This window comes from Coturnix japonica, chromosome 13 (assembly GCF_001577835.2).
Source record: "Coturnix japonica isolate 7356 chromosome 13, Coturnix japonica 2.1, whole genome shotgun sequence".
Lineage (NCBI taxonomy): Eukaryota > Metazoa > Chordata > Aves > Galliformes > Phasianidae > Coturnix > Coturnix japonica.
The window spans coordinates 7,645,484-7,663,233 of NC_029528.1; the positions used below are offsets into that span (position 1 = coordinate 7,645,484).

At 39.3% G+C, this 17,750-nt stretch overlaps 1 protein-coding gene across 16 annotated transcripts in view; it reads right to left on the reverse strand.

Annotated features, from left to right (window-relative positions):
- Positions 1–17,750, reverse strand: part of TENM2 (teneurin transmembrane protein 2) — a 1,269,291-nt gene that overhangs the window by 295,719 nt on the left and 955,822 nt on the right. For 2 of the 16 annotated variants that reach the window (XM_015875939.2, XM_015875937.2), the window contains exon 1: positions 4,554–5,032. The exons of the other annotated variants lie outside the window; for them this stretch is intronic. In XM_015875939.2, the coding sequence (XP_015731425.1) occupies positions 4,554–4,599 (46 nt within the window). In that variant the 5' untranslated portion in view covers positions 4,600–5,032. Of the gene's footprint in view, positions 1–4,553; positions 5,033–17,750 lie in introns of those variants that run through there. 16 annotated transcript variants of the gene reach the window in all.

Here is a 17,750-nt window from a genome sequence, read left to right on the forward strand (position 1 = left end):
CTGAACAAATTATATAGATGCATTTGAAGGAAATTTCCAAATAACTAATTTGATTTCCATAATCTGTAGTACCTTTTCTTATGTATGCAATAGCATTATTTTTCAGTGACTTACTGCTAACAGAAAGACATCCATCTATCCTGTATTCCAATGACGTGAGACTGGCTATGTATTTTTTAATTTGAAACAGGCCTAAGTTAAAATACATAGATCCGGATTTGTGTCTTTGTTTATACATACACACATGTGCATCCAAGACAATACTGCTGCTACTGAGAATTGTGGCTCTAGACTCAACTGGACCCTGAATTATTTACCCTGTTCAGCTATTCTGAGCTGATCATAGTGTCTACGTAAGCAGAATACTACTATAAGAGTAGGCTTGATTTTCTCTTCATGACTTTGAGAACTGAGAAATACCAAGATAAAAGTTTATTCCTTAGGGCTATATTGTGTCATAAGCCTTTAAACTGAATTTGCCAATGTTTTCAACAGGGAATTCTCTTTGGAAACTGATGACACGTTACGATCTTTTAAGCTGAATTACGTACAATTTCACTGAACTGACAAGTCTGAAAGTAAACCAAAGTAGGGAAGGTAAAAACATACTTCTGGTAGCACTCACTCACTGTTAACAGTCCGGCTTGTTTTTCTGAATGACACAGAACTGTAAAATAAGCATATGTAGAAGTGTTGATGAACACATGCCTGTGACCAGCTGAGATGCGTAATACTCGATATCTCAATGTCAGTTACTAACTGACTCTAAAGATCCATGAACTTCTAAGTCTAAGCAAAAATAAATAAATAAATAAATAAATATATAAATGCACACATTGCAGTTCCATAAATGTGTTGTGCAACTGCTTCCAAAATCATACTTAGGAAACCCAAGATTTCATTTCTTCAACATATATTATATGCTGACAATTCTCTAAAGATTAAGCAGTCACCTTAGTACGTACATAGCTGTGTGCATGCCCTAACTCAGCAACAATGACAAATTAAACAGAATGTTAATAAATGGAAAAACAAACAAACAAAAAACAACCTCATCAACTTAAAGCTTGTCAGATTTGAGAAAATTTGGCATGAGCCACCAGGAGAAAATCAAACAAAAGAAAATTACAAATAAAACATTAGACCCAAGCTATAATAAATTATGCACAACATACATGACAGGGAAAATGACTGTTGAGATCAGTCACATATTTTTATCTGTTTTTTTTCCCCCATTTACAAGCAGAAGCTGCAATTGTCTTACACAGTAAATGAAATAAATTAAACTATGATCCCACACATTTTAAACTCCAGTGTATCACTATTAGGTTAACCATACTTATCTCAACACGGTCTGCAACTAATTTGTGTTTTTCCTTGTTTAACCAAGGCACAAATCGATGCACAGGACAGCTGTGTGCAGAGATCACCCTTTAGTTATGACTACCCCAAGTTTTGAAGGTTCACACTACTTTACTTGAAAAGTCAGCACTGTTAACAAAACCAAACGAAAACAAAAACAATGTAACACACATCACCTTTTTGAATTTCAGATCAGTTAGGATTGATGATCATCTCCACAAGTAAATATTCCCACAGACAGATGTCAGTAGTTGCCTGAAATTGCATCAGTTAGCACCCGTACTCTACACTTCTTTACTCCTCTGGGAGTATTTTATCATTTAATCTGATTATTTAACAACACGGTCCTTTCAGCATAGGGCATCACAGCTTTCTTGTCCTTGCATTTGCCATTAGTCAGTCCACTTCCGTTTATTAATACCAGTCCCATCAGAGAATTTCTCTCAAGATTTAATCACACAGCAAAAGAGATGTAAACTATATTGTTCTTAGTTAAAAAAGGGGAATAGGGAATACACAAATTCACTGTTTTCTTTTAAATACTGCATTATGTGTGGTAAGCTCTTACTGTTGAAAAGAAAGCAACCTCAATGCACTGGAATTCCACTGACTTTGTGATCGCATACTTTCATCACTCAATTTCTAATTTAATATATGTTATTTGTAAATGTAGAAAGAAATAACACTTTTAGGACTGAGAAATTACGCATATGAAACAGTGGCAACACCAGGGATAAAATTTTAAAAGCAGTGAGTAACAACTCTAAACCTTAAAAAAAACGAAAACAAAACAGGAGAGGGGCAGACAGCTGTGATGAGTCTCATAACATTGCAGGACGTGTACTTCTTCAGAATGAACAGAACGGAAGATGATGGTGCAAAAATTTACTGGTCTCATATTATTAAACTATCAACAGCCTGCATAAACATTTACCTTGAGATTTTTCTTAGGCTTTTGTAATCTCAGTGCATTTCTTTTTCTCTATCAAATAATCTTTACTTTGCTCTCCAGCAACATCTACTGGAACATCAGTAAAGTGCTGCTATTTATATTAATCACTCATTTAAAATCTAGTTGAGCAGAGTAAGCAAATGCCAAAGTGAGAGATAAATGATCTGCAATTCAGATCCTGTATTCTGGACTCAAACAGAACAAGCTAGCTTGCTTTCAGCCTCCTACTTGTCTGCCATTTCATAAGGCAGCATTTTTTTTTCTTTTAATGACAAATTCATGTTGAAAGTCATCTACCGTTTACACACAGATTGACTTCAGTAGAGTCACAAGAAAACACTTAAAATAGCACATTTATCCAGGGCTTCCATTTTTTGTTGGACAAGTTACTGAATTTCATTTTGGTCCAACACACGGTTCAATAGACCTGAAGCACGAAAGGAGCTGGGAAGGACAGACAGAACCAATTTGTAACGAGGAAAAAGAAGTGTAATGGCAATGTCAGATAACTCAGCAAAACTAGAGTTACAAAATTAAAACATCACTATAAATTTATTTATTTATTTATTTTTGGTCTGACTATAAGTGTTTCAAAAAAAAAAAAAAGAAAGATAATAATAATAATCTGAGCCTTTTTATAAGGATGAATATACATGAGTAATTGACATTGAAGGTAAAAGTAGCAGCATAAAGTCCCTGTATGCTGATGGGAGACTAGGCTTCCCCAGGGGCTTGATCCCATTCAGCTATGTGGTGGCTTGTCACTGCCTATCTTGTAAAACCAGCTACTGTGAACGTACACAGAAAGCAGTGGCACTGATTTTTATAAGGTACATGGCATTGTGCATTCATGTATCTCAACGTAGGGATTCAGTCATTAGGCTAAACTTGCACAAAGACAAAAGTTCCCAACTACATGTATTAATTTCCATCTGCAGTGTGCTCATTTGCAGGTCTATAACATTAAAATCTAACTATTAAACAATGTTTACTCTATGACAGCTTATAATTCCAAGTTAGCTCTGTGTGGCTTCGCTTTCAGAGTCAGTTAATTAGTACTGCACTTTTACAAGTTACCCTGATCACCGCAATAATGTTTGCCTTGCTCTAAATTCCTAATAAAGGTCCAGCTATCCTCGAATGCTCACACACTCCCCACTATGACAATGAAATTCAGAGCACTCTACTCAGTCTTCCCTCTATTCAGCCTTAGTTTCCCCACACAACTGTAAAATATAAATACAGGGAGAAAAAACACAACACCAGAACCCAGTGGAGACCCAAAACAGAAGTTCTGGTAGCTAAGGATTTAACATGTGAATAAAAAGCACTTATCATCATGTAACATCTTTAAAATTGCAATGTTCTGTTGCTTTTGGAAATCCTACCACAGCCTGAATGTATTTTTTACAGAGAATAAAAGCGCATGCTTCCCAAAACCACAAACACTCTTAAGCTATATCATTTTATATTACCACAAGACCCAAGTTCAGAGGCTTTGCCTGATAAATTAGCTCCTCTCAATAACTGTTAAACAGAAAGCCCTTCATTGTAATCCAAGTGCACTTGTGGACAGCACTTTCAGAGTTAACTCCGTCTGACAACTGACAGAAATCCATTATTCTAATTTGGTGATTGCTTTACTAAACACAGATGCAGTTTATGACTTTTAGTCACGTATTTCATTCAGGATGGTACTTAATCTCAATTTAAAAAACATAAACACAAAATAGATTTTACAGTATGTCTAAAAGGTTACAGCTATTCGTCTGAAGAAATACCAGGCAAACAAATCTCATTCACCAGGACCTAAACTCAATGCTAGGTTTTACCTCAGCAAATAATAGTAAATAAGTGCAATTAATTTTTAGTTCAGCTGTTGCAATCAAATCACAGAACGGCAGGCTCCTAGAAGGCTGTAAGACTCAGAAGCTTTCCTCATACCGACTCGAGCACTGAATTTAACCTTAAGCAAAGTCCAGCTTTCACAAATGCTGGTTCTGTTTTATTTTGCTACACAGAGAAACACGGAAAAAAATCATTCAGTGTGAATACAGCTTCCTTACAAAGCCATTTCTAATTCAATTTGCAGCACATACTTTAAATCTTAAACAAAAGGAATCTGATACAACCCCGACGCTGCCTCTTGCTGCAGTTGCTTTCCCCAGTTACAAAATGCTGAAAATCTACCGCTCCGACCAAGCCGCTCCATAAAACACCGGATTCAGGCACTTCTTACCTGCCTCAGTTGAAGGCTTCCTTCCCTTGTTAGCAGTATGAAGCATCCTCTAGCCTTCCCAATCCTCGCCACCAGCCTCAAATTGCACAGCTAAGTCCCTTTTTTTGCAAGAAAATGCGTACAGAAAGTGATTAGTTTTTGTTGTCCCTTTTAAGTCCCTCCTGCGGGAAAGCAGGGGAGCGATGTGACGCCACCTTTTAATCTTTTGCAAGAGTGAAAAGGCAGAAAAGGAGTGCTCGATCAAACTGAGCTTCACACATGACTAAAACTCGCCTGAGAGGCTGCAAGCTCTGGCTAAAGCACCACTAGGCGTAAGTGTAAGAACAGAGAAGAGGGGAGAGTCAATGAAATGTGACAACGTATGTGCATCAAAGACAGGAAAAGAGGGAGAGAACAATAAGAGAGAGATCGAGGCAGCAACAAGAGAAAGAGAAAGAAAGAGAATGTGAGGGAAAATAAGCATGAAGATAGGAGAGTTTTGAAGCAAAGAATTCACAGAATAAAGCCAAAGTGTCTGGCAGCTTCTGTTTTTATCTCAGTGAGCATGACATACTGCCTCTCTCATTTAGTAACACATTCTTGTCTCTTCCAGGTTTGAAAACTGAGATAATCACAATGTGTGCCCGCGTTTGCCTCACTGGCACATTTGTGAGCCGTATACCTGAGATTCTGCTTAACCACCTTATAGAGCTGCGTGTAATGTGCAATTAAGTTCATATATCCATTAGGACAGACAACTCCCCTCTGCAACCCCGCCCCCAAAGAACCACAAGCCGTTAATATCTACAATCAATTTACAATCTAGTTTCACTGGCAGATGGAATTCTACTTATAACTACTAACAAAATGTTTAATGTTGATAAGTGAGTTTTCATAGCAACAAAACATATTAGCATTGATAAATCTGTTTCAGAAAAGAGGTATTATAGACATTTTCTTCTATTTATCTTGTTATTTCTAAGTAAAGTTGCACTAAGTATTGTGAGGAGAAAAAAAATGTGACCTGGAACCAGCATTTAAGAGAAATCAGTAAAAATGCAATCAGGTTTAGAATTTTAATAAAGAGATTACAAGCTATGATCTAAATGTAGAATTTAAAATTTAATTATGAGCTGCCACAACAGATGCACACACCAAGTCCTCAGACAAGTAGAGTTCATTTTCATGCAAGATTGGAGAATTTCATACATGTAGCTTTGCCTGAATCTCTTTAAGGTACAGGTAAACAGGCCGGTAACTGATCATCTGGCCAAAAGGCATAATCCTTGTCTACTGAACCAATGCAAGTTCAGTCAGACTGGGTTATAACGTGGAGATGTAAGGTTAAGGGGGCAACAGCAAACTAAACAAACTCAAAAACCAAAATATATTTTCCCTTTGCTGAAGCATTCTATTTGAGCCTCCCTGTGGATCCTGGCATCTCAAATCCATTAACAAAAAGGAAGGGCTATGTCAGTGGCATAAGATTCTGGAAATCTGGATTCAGAACTCAATCACATAGCACACCTCTCTTAGCTTAGCCAAGAGCAACATCCCAAAGTACTTAATTGGATTTAAAAAAAAATAATTAACAGCTCTACACAACTCACTATCATCTACGGATAAATCTAAGGATTTCCAGCTTCCAGAAAGGTTATGAAGTTGAACTCACAAATGATCATCAAGGAATCAACAACCAATTTCAGCACTGAGTACTTCAAACATTGTTACCGCACTGTAAGTTTTAAAAGAATTAATGTTTTCCTAAGAGTGTGAATACCACACCACAAATCCTCCCATTGAACTTTGGGCAGGCAGAGTCCACATTTCATATCTGTAAAGCTGAAGCTTAAGAACTGCCCCAAACCCCACACTTCTGCATTTATGATTGTCTGTGTCTCACTGGCAGTTGGCAATATATTCACATTAGTACAGATCCACTAAAATCACATTCTCACTAATCTTCTCGAGTAACCACCGCCACATAAGCCTGGGTGATTTCTCTGCCATGGAAAAAAGAACCCACAAAACTGTTTATTTTTACATATACCAAAGTCTGGGCTTTTACACACCTCTCCCTGGGTGTAACAATATGCCTTCAGTCTGACACAGCAAAAAAGCATTCTGTGGGATAATTTATATCGAGTATTCCTTACAGTTCTGCTGCTGTAAGGGATCCAATCTAAGGTCCCCAGTTCCTATAAGAAGCTCACTCATTCTGTATGTGCACACAGACATAATGCCAGTGGTCACTCATCTTAAAATTAGTAGTAACAGTGAAAAATAAAGGTTCTCTGCCCATTTACAACCCCCCACACCCTTTCTTTCATTTTATATTCTCTTAACCTTACTGGTAAATAGCACTCATCACGGAAGTTTTAATAAGCACTTCCTATGTATCTCATAAGGTACCAGGTTACACTTATGACAAGGTTTTTCTTAAAACAAAAGCACACACGAATGCTTCTGTAAGTATTTCTTCACACTCACAGGTTTATCTCCAAACTCACAATGCAATCAGCCCTTAATGCTTACACCCAAGGCCAGCAAAAAGCTTAAAAACCCATCAACCTCCATGCATGTTTTCTTCCTTTTCAAAAAAGACACAACATTGCAAGGCTAAAACTAAGCATAAGCTTATGCACTATACCAAATAAATTGTTTTCTACAAGAACTGACCTTGTGTTTGAACAAAAAATGCTCGGATGCTGAACCGCTGAAATCCTGACAGCTCCTGGGAGGAAAACTAGTTACTCTCCTGCAAACTGGCAACATTTCCATAAGGCAGGCTGGGTCTTTGACTGACATGAACACAAAAACTGTATCTTAACAATTAACAATCTTAACAAATCTCAGCAACTAAACACGCTCCTCCAAAAGTGAATAGGAACCACACCACTGAATGTTACCAAATAACTACACATTGAAACATACAGATAATATCATTTTGTACAGATATATAATGAATTTCCAGTCCCTTTTTATATATTCACCACTACAAAGAAAACAACTAATCATTTTTCAGCAACTAATTTGCATTTTCTTTCAATTGCATCTGACAAAATCCACTCAACTTGAATCATAAAACACCCCTAGATCCTCCTCTGTTCTGCTTTAAGTCTGCATCATTCCTCACTTTGGTTTAGGTCTAGGATTTCAGCAGCCTTCAAGCAAACTTCTACTCTATATTCCTCCCTTAAAACTTGCATGGAAATAAAACAGTGACTAAATAACATACCCGATGTTCACTGGTTATATTGGTTACATGATGTATTCTTTCTGTTGGATCATTCAACACTGAACTTCGTGACAACAAACTACATGGAAATACTGTGGCAAAGGACTACAAAAGTAACTAAATTAGCTGGCACCTATTAGAGGGACTGCTGGACCAAAATGTTCATCCCCTGCACATCCTCAGGAGCTAAATGAAAGCCTCTGGCTATGCAAAATAGCTAATGTCTACTTTCCTTTTCCAATAACCTTCTGCACTTCCATCTAGCAAAGATTTTTTCTTTGCCCATTTTCTATTTGTATGGCATGAACATAGAACAATATTGCTTTTTTTGTTGTTTTCATTTCTTCTGCTTCTGACCTGACAAAAAGACTGTCAAAAACATCTTTTTTTTTTTCTTTTTTTTTTTTTTTCCCCACCCAGTTATACCTGTTGATTTAATAAAACATACCATGTTTTTCCCAATTCTTGCTCCAATGTTTCAATAATAGCTTTGGATCATCCTTTTAAGCCATGGTCGTTACTGAAGCACAATACTCCTCAGGCACCTCCTCCCTTCCCAGTGACCATTTTATAGGCTGTGACTGTTCAGTCAAAGGGAAAACAATGATGTAACATAAGGGCTAAAACAAAGGCACAGCATGAAACACCTTAAGTCTTGTATCACCTTCACTTCTCTGTATCTCATTTATGATAAGGAATGAAATTAGCATGGTAAAAAGAGTGCAATAACCACACAGTTTTATTGCTGAGAGGTAGAAGTTAAAGAGCTTGCACAAGCATGAGCTACATTTAAATTCCTGGCTCAGTGAAGGCAAACATGATGCTATAACTGATGTGAACTACAAAATCACCTAATTACTGCTTTCTGAGCCCATCTAAGAACACATGGTAGTCCTGTTACAAATTACAGTTCTCTGTGACCTCCACTCGATTCAAACCTTACTCTCTAGATGCACACCTGGATGAACTTATATATGACTGCTGGTGATATTCTACAGAAGAAAGAGCCAAGTGTCATGCAAAGAAGCAAAGTCAAAAGAACAGTAGAAGTTTCATCAGCAGAAGCAGCTTATAATTTGGCTCTGATTCATATACTTGCCTTAACTGCTACAGGAAATAATATTTGACTCTTAGTATTGTGTTATCAGTAAGCGATAACTAAATAAATACATATTAGATATTAGTTTTTTTTACATCACAGAAGTGTTAATATATTATGAGATTTGCCATATCATGAAAGGAAATCAATAGATTTGTAATTTTGACTCGGTTGAAGAACTAAGAGGAAATAATCTGCACATTTCTGGTTATTTGGGAAATTCAATTCCAAAACAGTTGTAATATTTTACTATTGTATTAAAAACAAACAAACAAAAACCAACAAACCAAAACCATACAAAAATATAGATTAAAATGGCATTTCAAAATTCAGACTTCTGTGGCACCACCTTACAGTGCTGTCTGCCTCGTACATTTTAGTCCACACTAGTTTTGTTTATAGTGACATAAGCTAAGGTCCATTAAGATGTCATCAGTACTTCCTCAGACAATTCCTAAAGTATCTCTCACTGAACATAAACACTTTTAAAAATAACAGTAAACTGACTGCCATTGTCTGGCCTAAACGGAAGCCAGTTCATAGGAACATTCTGTGCCTCACTCACCTTGAGAGACAGAGAGGATAAGAGTTTACCCACAGACACAAGGTTTGCCTGTAACACAGGCTGAGAGCTCCTGCACAGCACGCAAAGATGCTCTACTCACCAGGACAGAGGCCATCTTCCAGGAAGGAGCTATATAGTTGATAAGATTTTTTGGACTAATAGATACACTTTAAGTTCTCCATGTGAAGTGAAGATCTACCTTAAGTCAATAGAGTACACAGCTTCACAGACCATACAACTTATTTTAAAGTACTGAACAGCACACAAAATCTAGTTTTACTGCCCAGTCCTCTCAATTAATATGCAATGTTCATGCCTTAAGCATACCCTTGTGAATTCTGTACTTCCCTGAGCCACAACTTTGAAGATGTGTTGGTTTCCTATGCACTAAGTTGACCTATATTCAGGCTGACTCCTACTCTGACATTATTTCTGATATGAAGTCAATTCCAGATGCTCTGCAAATTGCTTTGCTACTCTTATGATGTGGATACCAAAAAAATAGAAGGATGTCATCAAATTAAAAGGCCACTGCTGTCATTCCCTAAAAACTGGTGCTGGTCAAAAATGCTTTTTTCATACACTGATCTTGGCACAAGGGTATTTCCTTGATAATGTGAAAGCTCAGAACCAAATCCAGAAACCTCCTCACATTATTTTCTGCTATGCCTAGTTACAAAGGCCTACTGACCTGCCTGGAGATAAGCCTGATGTGCACTGTGGGCCTGCCAAAGATGCCTAATACTTTCAAGTGGTGAAAATTTCCTAAGAACATAAAATTAGCCTGTAAGAAACAATCAGAAATGTAAAAGAGGAAAGGTTATTAAAAGTTCAGAGATGAAAACTGAAAAAGGAGATACCACCTCTAATATGGCAAACTGGAGAAGAAGCAGTAAATAAGGTCAAAGGTTTTAGTTTTTAACACTTGATCCTATTTACTTCTGCCCTGATCCACATTTTTTCACACCAAACCTCCAGCTTTTACATTAACAAGGGACAGATGTGGTAGGGTATCCTGCTACCTGACAATAGATGAAATTCTCAAAGCCATTCCATGAAATGATCAGGTTGAACAGCCATACTCTATAACAGAACACCAAAGATTTCCCTCATCTCTAAGAGACTACTAGGCAGCTCTGAAAACATGAGTTTCTGCACTTATGATGAACAACTGACTTTACAACACCAACAATCACCACAGTCACGATGCTGTGTAAGAAAAGCAGCCATTTGCTAGATTAGCAATACCATAACACAGTATATGTACACAACAGACCAATTCCTTTTTTTCCCAGTTCCATCCTGTATATATACTATGACTAAAGTAAATGATTAAACAGCATTAAAAAACAAAAAGTGGGAAGCTTCAAGAAAGTCTGGCTGACACTCCATCTGTTGTGGTTCAAAACATAGAACACAATTCCACCGAGGAGGCTTGACATGGTATATAAAAGCATCCTTAGAACACATTTCCTGTCATGCCATCAGCTCTCATCAGGCAGAGGGTATTTGTTTTGATTAACCTTTGGTATGATACAAAACACCTGCTCCTGTCTTTTATCTCTGTCACAATCGAAACAGGGAATGCACAGGGAAGGAAGAGAATAAAACAAGAAACTTGGAAAACATGAAGTACTGATCAGAATGCTGAGAACAGCAAGCACATGACATGCAGGACTGTAAGAGAACTTAGAGAGCTCTTTAGGCAAGTTATTACAAAGTGACAAATGTTCAGTAAAGTACATAAAAAAAATAACATTATTAAAACAAAGATACCAAAAAATGATGAAAACTATAAAGAATAATTGGCTTTAAGGCAATCAGATCACATAATAAAAAGTACTTTCTTAAAAATACCTGTAACAAGCCTCTTGCTATATTTACAAATAAACAAAATTTTATAAATAATACTTGTTATTTTTTTCCCTAAATCTTTTCCTCTTTGGAATACGCAGATTTTGGATCCATGGAAACTCAATTTCAAATGTGTCATATTTTTGACTCAGCTGACTAAGAGCACTGGAGAAATATCTGGCTGCTAAGTGGGATGTTCTTCAACTCTGTGAATTCAGAGACAACAGAGAACAGCTTTCCAGTAAAGAAAGTTTCTGACAGAGCAAAAAACAGCTCTTACAAAAAAGTGTTAACCATTTTCAATTTTAACATCTTTCAGCCAACTGTTTCTTACTGCTATTGCCATTTTTTTCATATTCTCTACTGTGACAACCACAGAAACAATTCAAAACTTATCAAACAACTCTTTCTTACCATAAACTGATGCTTACTTGTGAAATCTGGAACAAAACAGCACACTTTCTGATGCTGAATACCTAAAAAACCTCTGGAAGCTGCCAGGGACACACTATACAAGCCAAAGGAGTCACCACACCCTTCCTGGCAAGTGCTCATCTTAATGGGCAAGACCAAAAGCATGGCCTTTAAAGAGCCCAATCATGGGCGGAAAAAAACACAGACTATCTTACTAATGCTCAAATTGCTCATTAGCCTCCACTTCCTCCTTCCCCAAACTCCCTGATATCTTTCCCAAGCTTTTTATAGTACACCTCCTCCTTCTGTGAGCCAGTACTCCTATCTATGAACAGCATATACAGATAAGAGCTGGTCTGTAAAAAAAACTACTGCTGAAGATACCAGAGAGGGTTATCATTACATTAAAAATCCTTAGGTTTTTAGATTTTTCTTTTTCCCTCTCCAAACACTCCATTAAAACTGTGCTTATTGACCTCAATGGGAAAATGCTGGGATCTCCAGTGGAATTTTACATAACCTTAATTCACGTTTATGCTAACATTTCAAAACACCTATAAGGTAAGGTGATAATATGCTGCCATGACTCTCTGTAGTATAAATACCAGGAACACAGCCGTGCTGTATGTAATCATACAGGATGTTTGAAACATTCCGCTGCCTCTCTTACCTCTGCTGTGCAGCTTCTGTCTTTAACAGATTTTTTGTCATCCACACAGCATTTCTTGATATCAGAAAGTGCGTTTCTGATACCACATGCAATGGAACATGTTGTTGTGTGAACTTCATTTTAAAAATGCTTCTTATTTGGACACAAATTAACCAAACCCATCCTGTTATGAGCAACAGACAGCTCAATAGCTCAGTAACTCCATGGCACGTCCCAGCGGCATTTACCGGAATGCAGACACTTCTTTAGGCTTCTCAAAACTGACCTATCCATACAGACCAGGTGAACAGAACCGCGGAACCTCACGCACTACAGCCTGTTAACCACCAAGTCCATCACGCAGGCACGCATTCTGCTGCGACATTCTGCGCTTTGTTTGGCCACTCGCTCTTTTAACTCTGCTTTAAACGCCGAAGGCACCACGCAGCCAGAGCCCGTCTGACCGCCGCCCACCTCCTCTCCACCACTGCATCCCCCCCCCATCAACTCAATCCCCGCCCCGGCAGCACCGCCGCCATCGCCGAGCCGGGCGGGGCACCGCGGAACGAACGGCCGGGGCCGCCACCCACCGCAGAACGTGAACCACGAACCTGAGAGCTGCGGCGGGATCCCCTCAGCGCTGCCATCCTGCCATCCGGGGCCGACAGGAGCGAGGACGGCACCGGCCGTTCGGCTCGAGACGTGCGGCCGCATACGGAGCAGCGGGGAGTGGGGGCTGCAGCACGGGCTGGTAGCACGGAGCTGAGGGGAGCGCGGAACGGCATGGGTTGGAAGGGAACATAAAAGCCCTTGCCATCCCCAGCTCAGGCTGCCCAGGGTCCCATCCGACCCAGCCTTAGGCTCCTCCAGGGATGGGGCATCCACAGCTCCTCTGGGAAGGAGAACTAATGGCAGGCAGGTGCCACTGACATTGCACTTGACATACAACAAAAGAAGGGCTTCTGGTACTAAAGTTTTATGTGAAAGAAGGAAGATGGAACACCCTGTGTCAGAAGAGGAGGGCGGAGGCTCTAAATTCCTGAGGACCCTCAGCTGGCAGCTCTGCTCCCATTGAGGTGGACAAACTCAAATCATGTTCGGGCAGCAGCAGACACAGGTGGCCACAGGAAGCAGAACCTGAAGCTCTGTGAGTGGGTGCAGCTGCCAGGAGGGCCTTTGGGGGAGGCGAGAGAGAAGAGCAGCCTTTGATATAAACCAGAACTGACAGCGTCTGAACTGAGAACGAGCTCCAGAAAGAAGGAGCGGAGACCCAAGGATACCAGTTGTGGCTGCAATGTGCAAGGAATACCAGAACAGCTCAGCAGGGCTCACTGATCAAAAAGCAATGCCAAGGGGCTAACACTAATGGCAATTCTGTCTGGCCACAGTCATCAGTGTGACAGAGCTGATGCTGTAAAGTGCCTGAAGAAACAGATCTTTTATTTTCTCTGAGAGCCAGGTATACACTGTGAGCTTTGCTCATGCATAAAGAGCAAAATTAGTGCAGCTGACAGCAGCTAGTACATAAATGAACAATGACGACGTATAGCTTTCACTTTAGGTAAACATCCTTTAACACAGGATTCCAGTGGATTTTTAACTATGCCACTGCAGAGTGAGATAATTACTTTTTGCATTAGTCCAGTCAGAACCGAAAGCTTCAAATTGTTACCACCAAATGAAACGTTATTAAAATTCAGTTGCCCTACTGGCCACTTGATTGCTATTCAGCAAAAATATAATGCGTGGAAAAGCAGATAAAAAGAGTAAAAAATTGAACAACAGAGGGAGACAGGGACATGCAGAATCAGAACATATTCCAAAGATCAATGTGCAAACATGGGAATGTTTTTGCTCTGGCTGCAAAGAGCTGGCTCAATATTCAACTGTTGCAACCTTGAAACAAGGCAATAATTTGGAATCTTACCTCAGCCAGTTCCCTTATGACCAGAGAGTAATTCTGACTTCCTTCCTCAGTCACAACTTTCATAGTTTCCCACGTGCACCTCCCAGACTGTAAACATGCCACGTGCCCTCCATTACATGCTGAAGAGCCTTACTTACACCGGCCAAAAGGGACAGGAGGGTGCTCCCTCTACCAGTGCAAGCAGACATGACCATTGCATCACCTGCACACTTCTAGAAAACACTCATTATTCTAGGCACTAAAAAAGTCAGCAATATCCCTCCTTGGAAAAGGCAGAAATGAGACCTCTCTGCACCTCTATTTCTCTGTCTGTGTGGTGACAAGATGCAACCTACTCTCACATCAACAGTCATCAAGTGGAAAGGGAGTTTGCATCTATTTCCTTATTAAGTGGATAATGAATCTGTAATGCTGTTCTGAATCCAAACAACAAACAGAAAATATAATGTGTAGACTGAATAACTTCCTTGGAATGTAAAACCATTCCTATGTATAATTCCTTCTTAATCGTATTAAATAGGCCAGAGGAACATACAAAAACAACATGTTATAGAGAAACATGATTTTCATCACCTACCTATGACGTTTCTTTGCCATTTGGCTTTAGCTTTCAACAACACTCTAACACAGCCTTTCATTTTTCAGACAATCCCTTGTTGAGTAATTCGAAGGTATGAAACAACACCTAAGGTCATCACAACTACTAATAATCTTTCAGAAGTCATCCTATATATATATATATATATATATGCATATGTATACATATATGTGTGTGTGTGTGTGTGTGTGTGTGTAGCATATACACAAGTAAATAATACTTGTATTGTTCAGAAAAGTAACATTCAAGCCTTGTGAGTCAGCATGTTAAAGCATGCAAAGTCTGTAACTGAAGCAAGAGCTCTGGAGTTCACATCTCAGCTTGTGATTTTCAGCTGGAACTTGGAATAGAATTACCTTTGATGTCATCATTCTTTCCTGCTCATATAATGATAATGATACCTCATAGGACCATTTAAGGGTTTAAAACTAATGTTTACACAAAATTTTCAAGCTGCTACTTATGATTATTTGGTGAAGTGTTAACCTAACACATGTAAGAAAAAAATTCAAAACACATCTATGCATTCCCAGAGATGATTATGATCATAATTATTAATGCTGCATGCACAAGTGTAATAGTTCCTCGCCTGCTGAGGCATGATGCTAATGTAACATCATGGGTATCTGACAGACAAGGCATGGCATGGCATCTTGCTTTGGCCAAGTTATAAGTCTTAATGCATGGAAAATATGCCAGAAAAAAAAAAAATAAATAAAAAATGGTGCTAGCAAGCAACCTTTTCAGGTCCCACTTAGAGTCAGCTTGAATGAGTTGGTCTCTGCACTGTGACTTGCAAACTCTGCTGTTGGGCTGCAGCAGATCCAATGAGGTCAAGAAAAAAGCAGCAGGAGTCTCAGCACATAGAACCAAGGAAGCAATTGTGGTGATCCTGAAACAGAGAGGACGAAGTGAGGAAGAAGCAGTCCTGGTGAGAATGGGAGGACACCAAGCTAGATCCAGGGAGAAATGTCACCACCAATTGTCCTGGGCAAAATTCCACATAGAAAGAGCCAGGAACCACTGTGCTAGGCAAGGGACTTTAAGGAATATTTCTCCTCATGACAGAGCAAATACAAGTATATTAAGGAAGTGAATAACTGAGATGACTTTAGAAGGCTTCTGGAATAGGAAGATCCTATAAACAATACTGAACTACATGCCTTTGAACTAATCCTTTTATTCCCAGAATAATGCTTTCCAAATCAGCTTTTTCAAAAGAGTACCCATTAAAATCAAATGAACAAAAACAGAAGATGGATAAAGGGAAGGCCAGGGCCACATTTCCCATGTTAAGGTAAAAAACATTTCTAAAATATTCCCTTCCTCTTCAAATTTCTTTTACACTTTGAGCATCACTGCCTGTACTTCTGAAAGCTGGAGGTATTGCAGCTTTACTGTTTGCCCTGCATTTATGCCAGTTGAAATAGCATTTTATAACAGGGTCAGCACAATTTTGTAGTCAGGAAAAAATTCAATTGATTGGCATGCCAGTGGCTAAAACACAACACATCCTACTCAGTCAGTCCTGGTGCTCAGGGGCAGCCAACCGGTGAAAACATATCTATACCTGTTAAGTGCATCTCAGAGCTCAAAACACATGTAGTTCCAGCTGTAGCTTACAGTGAGTGCTGAGCTGCAGTTAACAGTGATACGTCCTTCTCAGTTTCAATTTGGGCAAAAAAACACCCAGTCCACTTCCCAAAGGAGTTCTCAGAATAGCCGGCCATCTGTCTTTGGCCAGTAGTAACTTCTGCAGAGGTGGGAAGAAGGTGAAGAAGAAGCTACAGAGAAAGAGCTATGAGGGGAGAGCAAGAGATGTGGCAACATGGGGTGACAGCAGCAGCCCAGGACAGAAAGTGCCGAGCTGATATGCTGAAGGCTTTGAATGGCCCTTCACTCTGAGAGGGTCTGACTGACAGGCCTTGCAGCACAGCACGTTAGGATCAATTGATTCACTTAAGGCAATGTCAGATCAGAATGAAGCCCTAGAGTGCTTCAACATAATAAGGATTTCCCTAACAAACAAAAAGGGATCGCTATTAGAATATCAAACAAAAGCACAGGTTTGATTTTATTAAGCAATGTAGGGAAAGAAAAAACAACAACAACCATAAAAAAAAAAAAAAAAAAAGCCCACCACCTCCTAAAGATTCACATAAATACCTACTTTTCTTGCTCCAGTAGTAGACTTTCAGTACAGCCCTAAGGCTGTAAAGATTATTATCATCTCTGCTAAAGGTTATAGCACTGTTGTACTGCCCAGAAAGGACAAGGCTCACGCTCAGGCTTGTCACATTCTGTTACACCTACAAATATCAATACTTAAAAATTATACAGCCAAAGTATTTTATGACTCTTAAAGACCAGACACAAGAAGCAATAATGAAGAGTAAAAGGAAATTATAGTTTCCATAATGAAGGCCAGATTCCTTTCTTTTGAGCGTGAAATGGCTTTAGAAATGAAGCATTAGCATTGCTACATTTTTACTCTCGTCTCTGAGGACATCAGCCTGCTCGTCCTCCTTGGACTATTTAGTTAGCTAGTTACACACGTTTCATGGATTATCAAAGGCTTGAAATTACTAAAAGTTTCACAAAACCTGTAAAGATGAATACGGAAAAGGGTCCAAAGTCATCATCCTTGCTGACAGAAGGGATCTGACACAAATGACAGCAGTTCATACTGCCTGTTGTTCCACATCTTCTGGCTGTGCACCGGCACATAAGCACCCAGCAGCACCTACCCTGCTCTGTGCCTGCGGCGTGCTGGGAGCAAGCTGTGAGGGGCAGGGGGAGGCAAGAAAGGAGGGGTGCAGGAGCACAGGGCACTGCTGCTCGGTGATGCTGCTATTCCCATGTGCCCAAATCTTA